Here is a 22,100-nt window from a genome sequence, read left to right as displayed (position 1 = left end):
CACTCTGCAAGATCAACACATCAGAATGATGCCTGTACGGCACTCTGCAAGATCAACACATCAGAATGATGCCTGTACGGCACTCTGCAAGATCAACACATCAGAATGATGCCTGTACGGCACTCTGCAAGATCAACACATCAGAATGATGCCTGTACGGCACTCTGCAAGATCAACACATCAGAATGATGCCTGTACGGCACTCTGCAAGATCAACACATCAGAATGATGTACGTACGGCACTCTGCAAGATCAACACATCAGAATGATGCATGTACGTACGGCACTCTGCAAGATCAACACATCAGAATGATGCCTGTACGGCACTCTGCAAGATCAACACATCAGAATGATGCCTGTACGGCACTCTGCAAGATCAACATATCATAATGATGCCTGTACGGCACTCTGCAAGATCAACACATCAGAATGATGCCTGTACAGCACTCTGCAAGATCAACACATCAGAATGATGCCTGTACGGCAGTCTGCAAGATCAACACATCAGAATGATGCCTGTAGAGCACTCTGCAAGATCAACACATCATAATGATGCATGTACGTACGGCACTCTGCAAGATCAACACATCATAATGATGCATGTACGTACGGCACTCTGCAAGATCAACACATCAGAATGATGCATGTACGGCACTCTGCAAGATCAACACATCAGAATGATGCATGTTCATCCAAAACACAGGCATGAGCCCAATCCACAACAGAGCACTGTGTGTACGGGGGGATTAGCAACGGTGCTAACAGAGGCTAACAAACGCAATGGAAATTTAATTGATTGAATGGAAAACAAGAACGAGTGATCCTCCTGGCTGCATTCACCACAATGACACATATGTTTGGATTAAAGGGGCTATTTAGCATTTATGCCTGCATCTACGTCAAGGACAATCGATTTGTGGTGCTGCAAGAGCAGGACTGGTTCTTCTGAAGTGCCGAAAACGTGCTTAATTGTACTGAAAATATCACAATGTTTAATCTGATTGATTCCTTCTGAACACAGACATGGCATACCGTCTCAAAACGGAATAAAACAAATGCAAAGATCTATCAAAAACAAGATGTCTCACTCGCCGGTAAATAAATAAATAAAAGCGCTTACAAGACGTTGGCTACTCCCTGAAGCCCCCACAATACAAGAATGGTTGGATATAGTAAATGACATCGATGTAATGGAAAGGATCACTCTTTGTCTTCGTCTCCAGAAAGGCCTCTTCATTAAACTACGGTCTAAATGGGTAAAATACATACGGTCCTTAAGGCCAGATTTTGTGGAGGTCGTGACTCATCTTTGAATTATTGTCTCTTTACTTTATGAACGACACATAGGGTAGAAACATTTTGTAACTTTTTCTCCTGCCCCCCTCCCATACTTCCATACGTGACACAATCCACACACCTATTCACTCTATTCTCACACACCTCTCACCTATCATGTATAAGGAAAATGCATGTTCTCCCTCTCTTCCGCACACGGGGCCTATTCAGACTCTCTCTACCACAGACTGGAAAACGATGACCTCTCCGCTGCTCTTATTCTTACCCTTATCTCACTCTGACCCCTTTTGTACACTAACTCTCCCAAATTGTACACGGTTTCAAAAATGTATTTGTATAGCTTATCTCCTTTTTTCCCATTTATTTATTTTTATTTTCATTTCTCTACTACAAGTGGAAAATGGACAGCAGAGAACACAATTTTGTGCTGATATAAACTCTGTTACATGCTGTTGTACTCAAAATAAATAATAAAAACAAAACAAAAAACAAGTTGTCTTGAAACGGAATGGAAGAAAAGAGACACTAAATAATGTACGCACACCGATCCACCCACCAAAACAAGCTGTCTCACAACAGACAATAAAACTAATTTAAACACTAAGTAATGCACCGCACACACAAATGCACACTAGTACACACCCTGTAGTTCCTCTGCCCCCCGGCCCCCCAGTTTGGGAACAACTGCTGTAGTGTATGCCCAGCCTTACCTGAGGTCAGGGTGGTCACTGCTGTAGTGTGTGTGCCCAGCCTTACCTGAGGTCAGGGTGGTCACTGCTGTAGTGTGTGTGCCCAGCCTTACCTGAGGTCAGGGTGGTCACTGCTGTAGTGTGTGTGCCCAGCCTTACCTGAGGTCAGGGTGGTCACTGCTGTAGTGTGTGTGCCCAGCCTTACCTGAGGTCTGGGTGGTCACTGCTGTAGTGTGTGTGCCCAGCCTTACCTGAGGTCAGGGTGGTCACTGCTGTAGTGTGTGTGCCCAGCCTTACCTGAGGTCAGGGTGGTCACTGCTGTAGTGTGTGTGCCCAGCCTTACCTGAGGTCGGGGTGGTCACTGTGGATGGTGACGGTCTGCGATGTGTTGAAGGGGTTTCTCAGGACAAACTCCAGATACTCAGCAGAGCCCAGGCTGGCGTACAGCAGGTGCTGGGTGCTGATGGCCTGGCTCAGCATGTTGGCGATACCGTCTGCCTTGCTCTGCTCCTGGTAGGGCCTGATCTGATGCATCTCTCTGGCCAGCCTCCCAGCCTGACAGCCCAGGAGACGGCAACGGGTCAAAAGAAAGAAAGAAAAGTTCAGATGAAAGCAGGAAACAGTGTCATAAAATGATATCAGGGTTCCTGCACATTTCCAATTATAAAAAATTCCCATACTTTTTGTCTAAGATTTTGTCTGGTGTTCAATATGATTTATGCAGATAGACATCTTGCCCCTGCTAACTAGGTCGTATCACTGTATAGATGAAGATTGTTCTTCACAGACACAAATATCAGAACATGTGAGATGATTGGCAGAGTTCCTACATGGTTTCCATTCTGAAACTCCATATTTTGGCAGGCAGACTCGATGTTCTTGACTGCATGGATGTGATGTTGGTGCAGGGTATTTGATATAATGCCTGCTGACAGCAGCTGGGTAAGAAGAGCATCCCTCTCTCTGAACATTATTCTTCACATCAACACAAACTGTGGACTCAGAGTGGCTCTAGTCTAGAACAACATCAAAGCTAGAATTAGGTGTGTATCGGACCGGAACCACAACTTTTTCCATACCTGTCCAGAATTTTCCCCCCTCAAATTCCTAAACCTTTCAAGACCTGCAGATGACACAATTTTTAATACTTCCAGACTTTTCAGACCTGTGTAGGAAGGAACCCTGTTATATTAAATGAGCACAAACTCGAATAATGTGAAGATTACAGTATGTTTCTCCACCACACAAGGATGATGTGACACTATTTCCATGTGTTCACAATGTGAAAGTTTATCTGATGGCCAAGTTTGGGCAAGTAAAACAACTTTGCTTAAGATCCAGGCTAACGTTAGGCAAATAAAAGACTTTGGTCAAGGTTAAGCCACAAAAACTTTGGTTAGCGTACGTTTTTTAGTCACGGTTAAATAAGAAAGACATTCGCTGAAGATGCAAACTTCACTCCCAGTAGTCCCCATCTCTCATGAGTTGGGGGGATCGAGCCCGGGTCATCGTAGTTCAAGGTAAATGTATCCGCCCATCCATCACCTGACCTCCACCACCACTGTGTTATTTCAATGTCAAGCCCACCGTCTGCTGCTGATAAATGTCACAAAACTGTGTGAGACCAGGCTGAAAAAGATGTGTGCCATTTGTACAGAAGGTGACCAAGTCCAACCCTTTTGGTTTCCATGTCACGCAGGCTCCTCGCAGAAGGCAGCCAAGAACACATGAGCAAATCTTTTGAAAACAAACCTGCAAACACTATAACCAGCATATGTTCAAAAAAGGCTGAAAGGGTAGCACATCTCAGTTTTCAAAGTCAAGGAGGACAAAATACTCACATTTCACTTGATTTATTGGCTCACATCACACAAAAACAAAACGCTTACGCGTTTCGGCAAAGAGCCTTCTTCAACGCTCTGAAGAAGGCTCTTTTTTGAACATATTTTGGATTTTGGGTTTGGCACTCCACTGAGAAACCCATTGTTGAAGCGCAACCTTCTTTTTCTAAACACTATAACCAGCATTTCAAGAAGCATGATAATGAGCACATAATTTGCTAATCATAAACTCTATGGGCCATATCTTAAGCCTGTCTTAGTGCGAGGGCAGAACCTTGCTAGTTTATAGCACTCAAAATCCAAATTTGTTCCTTTTAATTACCACTGGGTCAGTACATCAAGTGTTTCAGCAGCCCAGTGGTAATTAAAAGAAAAAGGGGGAGATTTTGAGTGATGGTAAAATGGATTGCATTTATGCATTTATATAGCGCTTTTATCCAAAGGGCTTTACAGTCAGTAGGTACATTCACCCATTCACACAGACATTCATACACCGATGGCAGCAAGCTACCACGCAGGGTGCTGGCACAGCCATCGGGAGCAATTGGGGGTTCAGTGTCTTGCCCGAGGACATTTCGACATGCAGACTAGAGGAGGCGGGGATCGAACCACCGACCTCTTTTATCCAAAGTGATTAGTGGACGACCCGCTCTACCTCCTGAGCTACAGCCGGACTTTATTTCAGGCAGCTAACCAAAATCCCCATACAAAAATTCCATTGACTTCCAGACGAGGGAACCAGGAAGTACTAACTTCCGGGTTTTAGCACTAATTCCTGCGGCTCAAGAGCAGAGTTTGACCTCACCGTGATTTTTGTGGCTTTAGGTTGGCTCACCGCGTCCCCCTCGCCCTCCCGCTGATGCACGGCAGCCATGCGGTTGAGTTTGTGCCGGTGGGCGTCGCCGGCGTCGTCCGGGTGGCGTCTGCCGGGCGCCAAGGCGTCGGCTTGGATCTTGTTTCTGAACGCCATGAGTTCCCCGTCCGTCTGCAGCCGCTGTGCTCGCGCCGTGTTCCTCGCTGCAGCAGAAAGGACAAACTAATATATTTACTGAGCAGAGTGAAATCAGGAATATATTTACCGAGCAGAGTGAAATCAGGAATATATTTACCGAGCAGAGTGAAATCAGGAATATATTTACTGAGCAGAGTGAAATCAGGAATATATTTACTGAGCACAGTGAAATCAGGAATATATTTACTGAGCAGAGTGAAATCAGGAATATATTTACCGAGCAGAGTGAAATCAGGAATATATTTACTGAGCAGAGTGAAATCAGGAATGTACTGAGCAGAGTGAAATCAGGAATATATTTACTGAGCACAGTGAAATCAGGAATATATTTACTGAGCAGAGTGAAATCAGGAATATATTCACTGAGCAGAGTGAAATCAGGAATATATTTACTGAGCAGAGTGAAATCAGGAATATATTCACTGAGCAGAGTGAAATCAGGAATATACAGTATTTACTGAGCAGAGTGAAATCAGGAATATATTTACTGAGCAGAGTGAAATCAGTAATATATTTACTGAGCAGAGTGAAATCTAATCGCTTTGCCATTTTGGGCATACAGTATGTCCAGTCAAACATCTGGCACCACTACAAGTGGTGGTACAATCCATTCAAAGAGAAAAACTCAGGTGCAGGGCATAAACAAACAATTTTGAAAAGAGAACAGGCCAGCACGCTAAATGTCAAAAGTTTAAAAAAAATCATCTGGGCATAGCAGCAACAAAAGGTTTGTGGCCTTTTGGCTTAAACATTTGTTGCATTTTGGCTGAAACGTTCATTGCTGCTATGCCCAGATGCTTTATTAAACTTTTGAAAGGACATTTTAGCGTGGTGGCCTGTTCTCTTTCCTACCACTACAAGTGAGCCAAACCCTGACTAAAGTGAAGACAGGCCATCTCTCCCCTCCATTGCTATGTATCCTCATGCTCTGCCAGCACTGCAAGACCTGATTAAAATAATTGATTCATCTACTAGTCTACTACTACTGATCGCCTCTCTAGGGAGGTTTTCTAGGCACGTCCATGCTGGGAGGAGAGCACGTACGGGGCAGACAGAGGACCAGGAGGAGCGTCCAGCTGGGAGGAGACCACGGGGGCAGACAGAGGACCAGGTGGAGTGATTAAATTGTCCACGCTGGAACACCTCAGGATCTCCCAGTCAGAGCTGGTTAATGTGGCCAAGGAAAGGGATGTTTGGGGTCCCCTGCTGCGACCCGATCCCAGATAAGCAGTTAACGATGGATGGATGGATGGATGGATGGATATTTGGATTGGATCATGCAAATTACCAATCGTCTTTAAATGATTTGATAGGAAAGTGTGTCTAGTTTTGCAATGCACTCTAAACAACACTCAAACATGAACAAACCTAAGCTGCTCAAATAATATTTTTGCTATCTGACCTGAGAAGCAACACTCAAGCCATTGTGTCCATGTGATGGAGAACGTGTAGCCTTCTTTCATCTCAAAACCTTGCCGGAATATTGCTCGACTCTGTTGCTCCTCAGTGATAATTAACCAGGCATAATGGATTTCGGTTATTATGGGTTAGTTCATGCTTAATAATAATAATGAACTAACCCGAACAGTTAACTAATGTCTCTAGTAATCATTTACTAATGGTGTTCATGTTAACTAAGGATTATGCATTATTTAATAGTATAGGGTTTGTTAATGGTTAGGCTAAGGTTAACTAACCCTTAATAAGCATTAACTAAGGGTTAATTAATGTATCCTTATTAGCAGTGGTTCCCAACCTTCTCCGACTCATGGCCCACTTGAAAATCTCCCTCCCTCCCTCTCCCAGCAGCACCCCCTTCCTTACCCCCTCCCTCTCCCAGCAGCACCCACCCTCCCTTACCCCTCTCTCCCCCTCCCTCTCTGAGCAGCACCCCCCCCCCCCCCCCCCCCTCCTCCCAGCAGCACTCTTTATCCCTGGACGTTTTTCCATGCCTCCTTATCAAAGAGACACTGGGTCCACTGCCAGTCACCCATCCAGATAGCGTCTGGGTACACTGCTTCCTACACAGCCACAGGCAGACTGGAGTGGGAGGGAGAGTAGTCGAGGGAACTGTGCGTGCACGTTGGCATGCACACACACAGATAGACACACGCACACATGCGCACGCACGCACACACACACACACACACACACACACACACACACACACACACACACACACACACACACACACACACACACACACACACAGAGTGTACAGTCACTCTGTTCAGCATGGCTTGTTATAGTGACTGGAGTCCACAGAAAGCAATTAGGTGCCTTGTGTGTTTAAATGGCATGAAAGGTGAGGTGGCATGGGGATGGGGTTTAATGTGCTATGTGTAAGAGAGAGTGGAGGTCATGGTGGGTGGGGGGTAGTGTTTTCCACAAGTACTTAGTGTAGGAGATGTATGGTGGTAGCAGGCTGGGATAGATAGTGTAGGAGATGTATGGTGGTAGCAGGCTAGGATAGATACTGTAGGACAGGGATACTCAACTTGCTTTGCCCGGTGGCCACTTTTGTGAAATGATAGAAGGCCAGGGGCCAGTTAATAAACAAACAATATACATTTTTCTGTAGCGGATTGTAGGTTTTTGGGGTGTCAGCCGGAGTTTAGTCTGACAATGTTGTGCACACCGGATAGTTAGTTAGGTTAAGTTAGTTAGGTTAAGTACATACATAAGTGCCTGGGTAGCGAGCAGATGGCAGTATTTGACAATTTAGCAGCTAAATGATAGATTATTGAAAGATATTCCATATTCCAGACTGAAATGCTATAACAGAAGTGGAGTATTGGCCAGAATGACATGAACATTTGGACACTTATTCATATCTTGCGTATCTTGCATGTTGCGTTCAGGTGCACTGTGTAAAAAAAAAAAAAAAAAAAAAAAAAAAGCAATTCCATCGCGGGCCACACAGGGGGCGCCACAAGTTGAGTATCACTGCTGTAGGAGATGTATGGTGGTAGCACGCTGGGATAGATACCGTGCACACACTGTGTGTGTGTGTGTGTGTCTGCTTGGGCTGAGCATGTGCATGGACATATGCGCGCGCACACACACACACACACACACACACACACACATGCGCGCGCGCACACACACACACACACACACACACACACACACAATACAAACAGGGCTGTGGCCAGCCACCAGAGATGCTTCTGCAGGCTCAATTAGGCTGCAAATTGAGTGGTTCAGTGGCGGAGCCAACAGACATTATGTGAAATGATCAAGGCAAAAGCATGGTCGCATGGTCACATGGTCACCGCCCAAAAGAAAGACTGCAAGTTGGCACACCCTAAGGATGCACCATATTGGATTTCCCCCCCGATATCAGTCATATCGATATCCAATATGCCGATATTTTCCAACTCTTTTTGGCCGATTGTACTTTAACCGTACATGTTAAAGTACACTCTGTCCATTTTCAACCAGCTTTGTTTCATTACAAAATCAGTCGTATATCCGAAAAATGTAAACCGTTTTGCAGACATTCATTTAGTTTGACAGTTATTGAGAGTTGATTACTACTATACTATTAATTTTGTAATGATACAAAGCTGGTTGAGAATCGGCAGTGTTCCTTTAAGTAAATGGATATGTGGCTGGGCACATAAATACATTTGTGTGCGAATACAAACAAAGCCACACAGACAGACACAGTTCAGTGGGATGTGAGGTCTTCTTACCATTGAGCTGCAGGATGCTGTTGGAGGACATGCTGCCCCCTCTGAAGCCAGCGGGGCTGTCACGAGGTGTGATGATGTGGGCATGAGACAGAGGCACATCCCCTGCCCTCCTCCGGCCAGGATCCATTGGGCAACCTGAAGGACCAAGCATTTGACATTTCCATTGTCACTTTGGTTAACTAAAACACAAGCTCGCTTCTTTCAAGTATTTCATTAGACTTGCAGTAGCCAGGGCTCTGTAGATATCTACATCTGGGGCACAACTCTTGAAAAGTGGTTAAGGACCAAAACAAAATGCGTGACCAACGCCACGGACGGCGTGACACAAGTCGTGGGGCGATACATTTTGAACAATGCACCCATGCAGGCAGAGAGCTGGACTATCAGCAAATCACTAGCACTATCAGCTAAGAGCAAAAACAAACTTTCTCGAATAGTTAAAATAGCAAGTAAAATTGTTGGCAAAACACAAAAACAGCTTTCCAACATTTTTGAAAAGGCTGTTATCAGGAAAGGCAGGAAGATCAGTGGTGATGCCTCGCACCCACTGAACTCTGCATTCCAGCTACTTCCATCCGGTCGTCGATTCAGGGTCCCAAGGGCCAACCAGAACATTTATAAAAACTCCTTTATCCCCTGTGCCATACGGTCATTAAATAAATGAATTGTCCTGTGTGCTGTCACTGCTGCGCTATGTAATATTTTAGGTAGGTAGGTATATGACTGGTATTTTAGATAGGTAGGCACTAGGAAGCCATTTTAGTTAGGTGTTGTATTTGTAATATTTTAGGTAGGTAGGTATATGACTGGTATCTTAGATAGGTAGGAAGCCATTTTTAGTTAGGTGTTTGTATTTGTAACCATATGCTTATTTGCACCATCTATGTCTTAACTTGTACATGTGTGTTTTATGTTCTATGTCTTTACGTTTTATGGTGTGCTGACTGTGCACAATGTATCTCTATGGGAAGAGAAGCCAAAGAAAAATGTCCACCATGGTGGACAATAAAGTATCATATCATATCATATCATATCATAACAGCCCAGCCAATCAGATTTTACCGTAGGAATTCCTATAGGGCAAGTAAGTGTGCTGACGTAAGACGTTGGGTCTGACCACGCGAGACTGCTATTTCATAAGCTAGTGTGTCTTTGCTTTAGTAGCCGTGTTAAGACAAGTTTGGAGCTGCAGTGTTTTTTTTGGGGGGTCCTTCAACAGTGAATATCCGGAGTCCAAAAACTGGTATTAGGGCCAGCCCTATAGTGAAGCCAAAAAAGTTTGAGAACCGCTGCACTGTACCTCCAGAGAGCAGAAAAAAGTTCAAATGAATGAAAACAAACGATTGAAAAGAAGAAAGGAGGAATATAAAACAGGCCCTCTGGAGAGCTGAGGAGCCAGTCTAGCTTGCTTCCAGGATCAAGATCATAATCGCAAAGAACCACAGTTATCTCTGTAACTCTGATGGATTCTGTATAAAGGCCAAGTCTGTGTTAGCTAGCACTCTGGCACTGGCTCCAGACTCTGGGGGTCTAGCACCTCTTGAAGTAACAAGCCAAGGCAAGATCTGCAGCCAGATCCTGCCAGCCTGTTGTTGGCTATAACACTCTCTTTGAAGCCAGATGTGAAAAAGAGACATGTTCACTGGAGATGGAGCCAAAATGCACAAAGTCCAGGTGAACCAATGGCTTCAAAGACTCTGGGCAGGATCAATGTATGGAAGCCTGGCTGCAGCTATTCATTAGTGGCCTGAAAAAGTGTCAGAAAGGTCTGGACAGAGACAGCTGGTGACATGCAGAGTGTCATGCTGATTGATGCTCAGTGCGATGCAGAAAGTCAAGTCAATAACAAGAAGCTAAATATGGCCCTGCTGGTTCACTGCTATCGATTCTGTAGATCAGTTTAGGTCTCATCACAAGCAAGCCTGATCAAAATGTCACCTATATAGACAGCACCTCACCCAAAAAAACTCATGCATATGAATGAAGCATATGAATTAGTTGTTTGGAATGTCCTAGCCATAGTCCTATTATATAAGAAACCTTATGCTGTTATGTAAATAGCCACGCTGTCATTTTACGGCTTATCTGGCAAAACCTGCTTCTTGGAAAACAGACTGAATTTGGCGTCCAACCTCTTTTGTCTTCCCATTCCTGTTCCTAAATAACAGAGTCATCATAATGCTTCCAGTCCGTTTTACAGGCAGCAGGTGTGAAACACTGCGATTGTACTAAGACTGTGAATGATGATCGATATCGAGTTTTCCTCTCTGGTGCTGAACCATGATCCATAGGCGAGAGGCTGACTTGCATCCTTTCTGCGTGCTAAATGGCAGGTAACGGAAGTGTGACAGAGATAATTGAGTCACGACCGCGGTGCCAACATGCAGATTCCCCCACCCACCCCGTCCCAGGTGCCTTTTCAAAATACCAAGAGGTCAAAACAACCTGTTTTTTGTCATTGATGGGTATAATGAGGCCGACATTTGGCAGATTTTAGTCACTATTTACAACAGATGATCGAAACTGTAATTAAAACAAAAGGTTACAATTCATTAAAACACTGCACTTTGCCAGAGCTTCTGTGCTTTGGAAAGTCTCAACTTAACTAACCAAATTGGCCTAGTGCTTAATTATAGTGGAAGAAGTTTGAACATTTCCTGAGAGGCTTTAGGAGACTTCATGAAGGATGCTTTCGTGTGAAGCGTAGCGAGTGCAGCGATTAAGTGGCTTTATTGCCCGAAAGCGACACCCCTGCGAGCTGGTGGGAGTTTCAGGAGGGGGGCTGAAAGTACCCTCCACAAACTCCTTCATCAACAAAGTGCTAACAGGCGGCAGCTCCGTGAGCCACAGGGGTGGGAGCTGGTGTCAGGTGGCAGCTCTGTGAGCCACGGGGAGAGCTGGTGTCAGGTGGCAGCTCCGTCAGCCACGGGGGGAGCTGGTGTCAGGTGGCAGCTCCATGAGCCACGGGGGGGGGGGAGCTGGTGTCAGGTGGCAGCTCCGTGAGCCACGGGGGGGGGGAGCTGGTGTCAGGTGGCAGCTCTGTGAGCCACAGGGGGGAGGTGGTGTCAGGTGACAGCTCTGTGAGCCACGGGGGGAGCTGGTGTCAGGTGGCAGCTCCGTGAGCCACAGGGGGGGAGCTGGTGTCAGGCGGCAGCTCTGTGAGCCACGGGGGGAGCTGGTGTCAGGTGGCAGCTCCGTGAGCCACGGGGGGGAGCTGGTGTCAGGTGGCAGCTCTGTGAGCCACAGGGGGGAGGTGGTGTCAGGTGGCAGCTCCGTGAGCCACGGGGGGAGCTGGTGTCAGGTGGCAGCTCTGTGAGCCACGGGGAGGAGCTGGTGTCAGGTGGCAGCTCTGTGAGCCACGGGGGGGGGGGCTGGTGTCAGGTGGCAGCTCTGTGAGCCACGGGGGGGAGCTGGTGTCAGGTGGCAGCTCCGTGAGCCACGGGGGGAGCTGGTGTCAGGTGGCAGCTCCGTGAGCCACGGGGAGAGCTGGTGTCAGGTGGCAGCTCTGTGAGCCACGGGGGGGAGCTGGTGTCAGGTGGCAGCTCCGTGAGCCACGGGGAGAGCTGGTGTCAGGTGGCAGCTCCGTGAGCCATGGGGGGAGCTGGTGTTAGGTGGCAGCTCCGTGAGCCACGGGGAGCTGGTGTCAGGCGGCACGGGGAGCTGCTGTTGCCATGCAAACAGACACAGACAGCGGTTGTTCTGCAGATTAATGGCTGAGGTGTCTGCCTTCCCTACGCATTTCCCTCCTCATCCATCATCCATCCCCGGCCACTGAATTCAGCCAAATATAAACGTCACATTTTGTTTGAGTTATATTTCCCCCCAATATTACTGTGAACGCGTTCCGTCTGCCGCCATATAAACATCTCCAAATCGATAACAAAGCCATGGAGATCTCATTCGCGGTGCCTCGTTATGAGCCTTTCATCCTCTCTCCTGTAGGCAGAGGAATACTCTGATGATTGATACATTAAGCCTGCAAGGACATGATAGTGTACAGTATGATGATAGGATAGTGTATGATTAACACTCGCCCCCCCCCAAGAAAACAAATGGACCGTTGATGGACCCCCGCTCACGACCCTATGGTCTTAATCATTCAAATCACCTTTATGAATCTGCTATTGCCGCCGTCATCGGTAAACTCATCAAGACAATACCTACTTTAGCGTTAATCCGGGCTGACGTAAACGCATCGCTCTGGGTCGTTCATCACTCGCTAACTGTTGAACGGCGTTGGCAGGAATTGGCGAGAACGAGGACCCTCCTGACTGCGATGCGAGCAGCTGATCCTCCAGGTTTTTGGTGGCGGGGATGGAGGGAGGCCCCCGGCCGGCACGTCGGGCGCTCTAAGCTGTCGGCGCCGGGGAGACTAATTGTGAAGAGAGTACCAGGGGGGCTGAACTCTATCAGATTTATTGAGTCCCGCTCGGCATTGCATGACAATAACCCCCGTCCCGCGCTGCCGCCGGCCCGCCCTCGCTGCTCTGCTGGTAATTCTTAAGGTTAAGGCCACAACAAAGCGCTGATTTACTGCCCCCCAGAACAAATGGGAGCAAGCACCGAGGGGCTTTCAAAATAGTCTGCGATAGTCCATTTTTCTCCCCGTTCCGGGCGGCCGACCCTTCAGGATAAGCAGATTCTCTCTCTCTCTGTCACCTCTGGGTGAAATGCGAGGCTTGATCAAGTCTGGCCTACCACGCAGACAGCGAGCGTGCTTTAATGAGGCAGACGTGGACCCCCTCCGGCGGTGGCACAAAGCAGGCTTAATTCACCTATATCTAAACCAACCCGATCTCCAAATAAATTGTAAAATAGCAACGTTGCTATGTTACAATTTCGGCTCAGAAATTGTAAAATGGTAACGTACGTTTCTACAGGGGTGGGCGTGGTTTGGGCGTGGTTTACAGAGATTTTCTGTTTCTAACCCCTCCCCCTCCCCTAACCCTAAGATCTCAGAATGTTACCTACAATTTTCTAGCCGAAATTGTAACATAGCAACGTTGGTCCAAAACGTTGCTATTTTACAATTTTCTGTGAGACTGTGTTTTGATCTAAACTCATCGTTACCTACATTATATCTAAACTCATCTAAACTATATCTATATCTAAACTCATCGTTAGCTACATTTCACGCGTGTTTTTCTCCATGGTTTCCAGGGGGTTTTAACGCATCTCTTCCATTTCTAACAGCTCCATCTTCATGGCTCATGTGGATTTAAAAGCGTCGTAGCTTTCCCCTGCATTCACCAGTCAGTCAGTTTCATGGAAAGAGCAGGTGTCTTGTGTAAAGAGCGGGTATCTTGTGTATGGGAGTAGTTTTCTCCTTTGATAAGACCTCATACCGCAGCAAAACTCAACTCCCCCTTGAAGCCGCAACTCCACATGATCCTGATGAAGCCGCTTCCTTCCTTTTGGCCTCTCAGGCTATTAATAAAAGCAGCTTCAGAACATGATTGAATGGGCCAGACAGCACATATCATTACCATTTAATTAATTACTTGTCAATCCCACCTTGTGATAATTAAAAAGGATATAATTTGGTGTTTCACTCTTTCTCGTGTGGAAATGACAGTCTGCCACTCACTGCTTCCAATAAAGGCTCATTCTGATGAATTCCCAACAGGGCAAAGTAAAGACATGATTAATAGCACGCATGACTGAAACACATACAATTAGAAAATGGAGAGAGCAGGACGCGCGCTGTCTGCAGGCAAATTATAATGACAGAGAGGGAAATAGACATTTAGGATAGCTAGAGCCAAATGATATGAAACATACAGTACAATAGACCAGTTATTATCATCATCTGATAATGCACTGCTGAGAATACAGTAAATCAGTACATTACTCAATATAAACAAGGTCCTTGATAATAAAACTGCTCATAATGCTTCAACTTGGTCGCCCTCTCCTTCTATTGCCTTGCTTATTTTACCGCAGGTCATTATTTCCAACGGCAGTCTTTTCAACACCCAACACTAGCATGACATGAGCATCCGGGTAGTGCAGCGGTAGATTCCCTGCCTACCAACATGAGGGTCACAGGTTCGAGCCCCCGTCTTGGCTGGGCATCCACACAGGCACAATTGGCCGTGTCTGTGGGTGGGATTAAGCCACACTGAGGGGATGTGTCCTGGTCCTGGAGCTGGGGGAATAGTGTGATCCTCCCATGCCCTACGTCCTGCCGGTGAAACCCCTCAGGTGTCAGGTGAAAAGAAGTATCGGAGGAGGCATGTGCTAGTCTATGGCTCTCCCCAGATCAGCAGGGGGGGTGGAGCAACAACTGGGACAGCAGGGGGAATTGGCCAAGTACCTACTTACTCATATTATTTATTAATTATTTATTCATCTTTAAATGTGCAACTGTCCTGTGCAATTCCATGCATCCTGTGCAGTCTAGTATCTGTGCAATTCTTTAAGTTATAGATAATTGTTTTTATTATTATTATACTGTATATCTGGTCATGCACACCATGTGTCTGTTGTATTGTATTGTATCCGGTACAGTCCAGTTTTTGTGCAACTATTGTAGTTACAGGTGCAATATTGTTGTATATATTTTTTCTATATATTCTTAGTATGGTCATTTTCTATATATTCTTAGTATGGTCATGCACACCATCTAATTACTGCATGTGTGGAGTTGTCCTGTGCAGTTGTCCATGATTGTCTTATCTACTGTAGGCGAAAGGCATATATACAGTAGTGTATATATTTAGGTATTTTTGTCGCTCTATCACTGCTTTCTTCTACTCTGACTCTTGAGCTGCTGTAACAAGTGAATTTCCCAGGTGTGAGATTAATAAAGTTTATCTTATCTTCGTCATCCTTTTCCAAACACCTCTCCCTCCAACTCTGCAGCTGAAAAGCTTGTCCTGTATCTCCCAAATGTCAACACAAAAAACCTTGTTTTCAGCTTGTCCAACATGCATCTTTGGCATCCCTCCAGTCCTTTAGAGGTCATCTCTCCAGTCCTTTAGAGGTCATCCCTCCAGTCCTTTAGAGGTCATCCCTCCAGTCCTTTAGAGGTCATCCCTCCAGTCCTTTAGGGGTCATCCCTCCAGTCCTTTAGAGGTCATCCCTCCAGTCCTTTAGGGGTCATCCCTCCAGTCCTTTAGGGGTCATCCCTCCAGTCCTTTAGAGGTCATACCTCCAGTCCTTTAGGGGTCATCTCTCCAGCCCTTTAGGGGTCATCCCTCCAGTCCTTTAGGGGTCATCCCTCCAGTCCTTTAGAGGTCATCCCTCCAGTCCTTTAGAGGTCATCCCTCCAGTCCTTTAGAGGTCATCCCTCCAGTCCTTTAGAGGTCATCCCTCCAGCCCTTTAGAGGTCATCTCTCCAGTCCTTTAGAGGTCATCCCTTCAGCCCTTTAGAGGTCATCTCTCCAGTCCTTTAGAGGTCATCCCTCCAGTCCTTTAGGGGTCATCCCTCCAGTCCTTTAGAGGTCATCCCTCCAGTCCTTTAGAGGTCATCCCTCCAGTCCTTTAGAGGTCATCCCTCCAGTCCTTTAGAGGTCATCCCTCCAGTCCTTTAGAGGTCATCTCTCCAGTCCTTTAGGGGTCATCAAATGTTCTCCACTCATAGAGAGGAGCCACATGACCTTTCAATTGCGGTTGAACAATATCAAAAATCTAGTAATGAGGTTTCCACGTGAGGACAGTGGTGTGCCCTACCTCTCCTTCCTGCCATCTATCAACTCTCCTGCCTTTCTGTCATCACACAACCTGTCCATGCTCTGCTACACCTGTCTGTCTACATGTGTGCACATGTGCTTGGCATGTGCGAGCAATGCATATGTATACGGATGCATGCATGTACATGTATAATGCGTGTGGGGGCGTGTTTGTGCACACGCGTGTGGATTGCAGAAACGTACAATGGAGACATTTTCTTCTGTCGAGCAGGCTGGTGTCAGAGTCTTTACAGATCCATCTGTCTTCCTGTGGGTAATGTGTGCTTCTTCTTGCTTCTTGATGCCCGCCTTCGGCAAACACTAATGACCCTCCTCCACATCCCTTACCGCCCACCAAATAAGAGACAGGTTCATTACAGCTTGATGACAGAGACACAGAGGGAGAGAGAACCAGAGAAGATACAGAGACACAGAGGGAGAGAGAACCAGAGAAGATACAGAGACACAGAGGGTGAGAGAGAGAACCAGAGAGGATACAGAGACACAGAGGGAGAGAGAACCAGAGAAGATACAGAGACACAGAGGGAGAGAGAGAGAAGCAGAGAAGATACAGAGACACAGAGGGAGAGAGAGAGAACCAGAGAAGATACAGAGACACAGAGGGAGAGAGAACCAGAGAAGATACAGAGACACAGAGGGAGAGAGAGAGAACCAGAGAAGATACAGAGACACAGAGGGAGAGAGAGAGAACCAGAGAAGATACAGAGACACAGAGGGAGAGAGAACCAGAGAAGATACAGAGACACAGAGGGAGAGAGAGAGAACCAGAGAAGATACAGAGACACAGAGGGAGAGAGAGAGAACCAGAGAAGATACAGAGACACAGAGGGGGGGGGAGAACCAGAGAAGATACACAGACACAGAGGGAGAGAGAACCAGAGAAGATACAGAGACACAGAGGGAGAGAGAACCAGAGAAGATACAGAGACACAGAGGGAGAGAGAAACAGAGAAGATACAGAGACACAGAGGGAGAGAGAAACAGAGAAGATACAGAGACACAGAGGGGGGAGAACCAGAAAAGATACAGAGACACAGAGTGTTAGGATGACGTCATCATTCCTACTTTGACGTCGTCATTCCTACTATGATGTCATCAATCACTGATGATGTCATGATTCATAAGCGTCTTTCATGCCTTTCGCTGGTGATGTCATAACACAGGTGATGTCATATTCACATCTATAAGGGCCTGTTCCTGCAGGTCCTCGCCAGTGATTCATAAATTCACATCAAGATCAAGGATCATACCAATCTCTGCAACGTCTGCAACCTGCAACTCCTGCAACCAGCAACTTCGGCAATCTCTGCGACCGTTCCCAAACCTCGAACTGTGCAGCCCCAGCCATCAAGTTCCACTACACCCCAGCTTCATCAACTACCCGTGAATAGATCCACACGTCTAACTCCGATCCTGACAGTATGAATCACTCAGAACTGGATCTAGCGGATACATCTCCGCCAATCAGGGAGGCCTTTCGAATGATAATTGAGCTCGCACTCGAGTCAAGACGCCTGATTGCCCACCAGGAAAAAGCAATCCAGGCTCTGGCTTTCGAAGCCACTGATCGGCACGCCCAGCAGGAAAAAGCAATCCAGGCTCTGGCTTCCGAAGCCGCTGATCGGCACGCCCTCTTGATTGGCCGGCTAGATCGTCTCGACGGGCTAGGCCCCCAGGGTGCCATTCCGCAGCCTTCTGCCCCTCCTGCCCCAGCTTTCGAGCGCACCGCCTTTCCGGAGGTTTCCAGACCTGCTACTCCCCCGTCCACAGCGGCCGTTGCTTCTAGCTCTGCCTCTCGGCCGCCCCCAGCTGCTAAGGGCATATTCTGGGGGGGAGTTTGCGTCATTCCAGAGCAGGGGCACCCACATTTGAGTCCCAGCAGCCATCTGTACCGTGATCTGACCGGCAGGGTTCGCATCACACCAGAGGAGAGGCAGCGCCGTTTGGACACCCGGAGCTGCCTGTACTGTGGTCGAGCCGGGCATTACCTCTCCTCCTGCTCCCGGCGTCCAGTAAGTGGTGCCACCGCTCGCCGGCCCGTGGTACTCTCAGTGGATCAAGATTCTACGTGTCCAGCCGAAGAATCTGTACGGTTGGGTAGCGTTCCCTGCAGGACCCAGGAGTGGCAGTGTGTGTCCAAGAGGGTTAACGAGTTGGAGAGGACCGTCGATCGTCTCATTGGGAAGTTCAATCGCTGCCTGCAGATCGGCTCCGTCCCCCCGCAGGGGGCCTCCGAGTCTGCTGGCCCTGAGGCACAACCTGAGGCACAACCTGTGGACCTGCCCCTCGCCGAGTCTGAACCCGTACCTGAGGCACAACCTGTGGAGCTTCCCCTCGTCGAGTCTGAACCCGTACCCCAGCAGCAGCCAATTCCTGTCCTTGACCAACACGTAGGTTCCAGCTTCATGCTGGGAGGTTCCCGTAGTGTCGTCAGCCCTCGGTCAAGAGCAAGAAGAAATAAGAGGCGTTTAAAGGAGGAGACGGCGGGTGACCCCCCCAAACTACAGGTCGGGAGGGCAGGCCTCGCTGAGTCAGATCCCCCTGTGGCTCTGCCTTCGGAGACGGCGGCATTTGACCCTTTTGATGGTGCCCAGCCTCCCATGTTTGGATCGTGCCCCGGGGGATGGCCGGCCCCAGAGGACCCACCGGACCCGGTGGAAGTTCTATCTACGTATCGGTCCATCTATGGCTTCGATATCCTGTATTAGGGAGGAGCACCTCCACTGTCCTACACCCCCTTTGGGGTCTGACCACCTGCATCTAACCACCTGCTGAAGAGCACCTCACTCTCTTACACCCCCTTTGGGGCCTAACCACCTGCGTCTGCGTCTAACCACCTGCGGAAGAGCACCTCCACCAGAACCTACGGATTTTTTGTCTCCCAGATGCCATCCTTGATGGCCTCATTGGACGCCAGGTGACGTCCGTTGAGGGGAGGGTACTGTTAGGATGACGTCATCATTCCTACTTTGACGTCGTCATTCCTACTATGATGTCATCAATCACTGATGATGTCATGATTCATAAGCGTCTTTCATGCCTTTCGCTGGTGATGTCATAACACAGGTGATGTCATATTCACATCTATAAGGGCCTGTTCCTGCAGGTCCTCGCCAGTGATTCATAAATTCACATCAAGATCAAGGATCATACCAAACTCTGCAACGTCTGCAACCTGCAACTCCTGCAACCAGCAACTTCGGCAATCTCTGCGACCGTTCCCAAACCTCGAACTGTGCAGCCCCAGCCATCAAGTTCCACTACACCCCAGCTTCATCAACTACCCGCGAATAGATCCACACGTCTAACTCCGATCCTGACACAGAGGGAGAGAGAACCAGAGAAGATACACAGACACAGAGGGAGAGAGAACCAGAGAAGATACACAGACACAGAGGGAGAGAAACAGAGAAGATACACAGACACAGAGGGAGAGAAACAGAGAAGATACAGAGACACAGAGGGAGAGAGAACAGAGAGGACACAGAGACACAGAGAGAGAGAGAAACAGAGAAGATAGAGGGGAGTTGAGAGATTGAAATAAACAGCTGCAGACACGCTGGAAGAGAGGCTGAGAAAAGAGGAGAAATGGATGAATAGGAGAGGACAGAGAGAGAGTGATGAATGGAGAAAAGTAGGGAGAGCGAGGGCACAAAGTGCTGGCGAGTCTTCCCTCCACAGTCAAATTGATCTGACTGTCGGCTGGGCGCCTGATGGATATCTGAGTCTAGATTGGAATTTACATGAGAGAACCCACCCACACCGCCCCACACACACACACACACACACACACACACACACACACACACACACACACACACACACACACACACAAGGGCTGCATGATTTACCCCCAAATAACTAATAGCGATTATTTTTTCCTGATATTGCAATTGTGATGTGATTTGCGATGGAATGATACTTTTTAGATCAATATCACAACCTCACTGCGTTCTCAACACGCTTTGAGCGATAAGCGCAGCGAGAAAGGCACTGTCGTACTTAGCCCCCCAACAATGGCACTTGGTAGAGGTTCTGAGGCCTGGAGACTAGAGTGATGTGTTGTTTATGAGAGGCACTGGGTAGAGTTTCTGGGGCCTGGAGAGTGACACGTTGTTTATGGCACTGGGTAGAGTTTCTGAGGCCTGGAGAGTGACACATTGTTTATGGCACTGGGTAGAGTTTCTGAGGCCTGGAGAGTGACACGTTGTTTATGGCACTGGGTAGAGTTTGAGGCCTGGAGAGTGACACGTTGTTTATGGCACTGGGTAGAGTTTCTGAGGCCTGGAGAGTGACACGTTGTTTATGGCACTGGGTAGAGTTTCTGAGGCCTGGAGAGTGACACGTTGTTTATGGCACTGGGTAGAGTTTCTGAGGCCTGGAGAGGGACACATTGTTTATGACACTGGGTAGAGTTTCTGAGGCCTGGAGAGTGACACGTTGTTTATAGCACTGGGTAGAGTTTCTGATGCCTGGAAAGTGATGTGTTGTTTATGAGAGGGAGTATCGTTTCTCCACTTGATGAATGATGAGCGGGCTATCGACAGCTGCCATTGCACCGTGGGGGGCGCGCCGCGGCCCAAATTGGATCACCGTGAGGCGAGAGGAGAGGACGGCCAGTTGCTAGATAGAGTGGAACGATCATACTGAGAGATTTCACTTTGGCACAAACACATGAGAACTTTCAACATCAGCAGCCCTGGGGATTCGCTGTCATTCTCCAACTCTCAACAGCATAAAGTTAGATCATAAATCGAAAAATCTACTTTCTTTGCTCGCAGATGTTTTAGAAGTAGATATACATAATGTAGATGATAGTAAGGCCAGGTTTTCTTTTGAACTCTCTGAAGAGCTATGCACATTTAAAAAATGTGTGAAAATATAAAAAAATAAAAGCGTTTGTGTTTTGGAAATGCGAATGAAATAGTTGTCACAATACCTGGCTATTCCCAACACCTCTCATTCCTTCACAGTACCTGGCTATGCTCAACACCTCTCATTCACAGTACCTGGCTATGCTCAACACCTCTCATTCACAGTACCTGGCTATGCTCAACACCTCTCATTCACAGTACCTGGCTATTCCCAACACCTCTCATTGTGTCACAGTACCTGGCTATGCTCAACACCTCTCATTCCTTCACAGTACCTGGCTATGCTCAACACCTCTCATTCACAGTACCTGGCTATTCCCAACACCTCTCATTCACAGTACCTGGCTATTCCCAACACCTCTCATTGTGTAACAGTACCTGGCTATGCCCAACACCTCTCATTGTGTCACAGTACCTGGCTATGCCCAACACCTCTCATTGTGTCACAGTACCTGGCTATGCTCAACACCTCTCATTGTGTCACAGTACCTGGCTATCCCCAACACCTCTCATTCACAGTACCTGGCTATCCCCAACACCTCTCATTCACAATACCTGGCTATTCCCAACACCTCTCATTGTGTAACAGTACCTGGCTATGCCCAACACCTCTCATTCACAGTACCTGGCTATTCCCAACACCTCTCATTGTGTAACAGTACCTGGCTATGCCCAACACCTCTCATTCACAGTACCTGGCTATTCCCAACACCTCTCATTGTGTAACAGTACCTGGCTATGCCCAACACCTCTCATTCACAGTACCTGGCTATTCCCAACACCTCTCATTCACAGTACCTGGCTATTCCCAACACCTCTCATTGTGTAACAGTACCTGGCTATTCCCAACACCTCTCATTGTGTAACAGTACCTGGCTATGCCCAACACCTCTCATTGTGTCACAGTACCTGGCTATGCTCAACACCTCTCATTGTGTCACAGTACCTGGCTATGCCCAACACCTCTCATTGTGTCACAGTACCCGGTTATTCCCA

The 22,100-nt window shown here is 47.5% G+C and overlaps 1 protein-coding gene across 1 annotated transcript in view; it reads right to left on the bottom strand.

Moving 5' to 3' along the window:
• Nucleotides 1-22,100, bottom strand: part of nphp4 (nephronophthisis 4) — a gene marked incomplete at both ends in the record, with an annotated part of 207,644 nt that overhangs the window by 28,975 nt on the left and 156,569 nt on the right. The window contains 3 exons of the mRNA XM_083641194.1: nucleotides 2,329-2,540; nucleotides 4,632-4,843; nucleotides 8,537-8,671. Coding sequence (XP_083497320.1) covers nucleotides 2,329-2,540; nucleotides 4,632-4,843; nucleotides 8,537-8,671 — 559 coding nt within the window. The remainder of the gene's footprint in view (nucleotides 1-2,328; nucleotides 2,541-4,631; nucleotides 4,844-8,536; nucleotides 8,672-22,100) is intronic.

Source organism: Poromitra crassiceps (assembly GCF_964638095.1).
Source record: "Poromitra crassiceps genome assembly, chromosome: 8".
Taxonomy (NCBI): Eukaryota; Metazoa; Chordata; class Actinopteri; order Beryciformes; family Melamphaidae; genus Poromitra; species Poromitra crassiceps.
The sequence above is the reverse complement of the archived record's forward strand: the minus strand, read 5'-3'. Positions and strand labels throughout refer to the sequence as shown.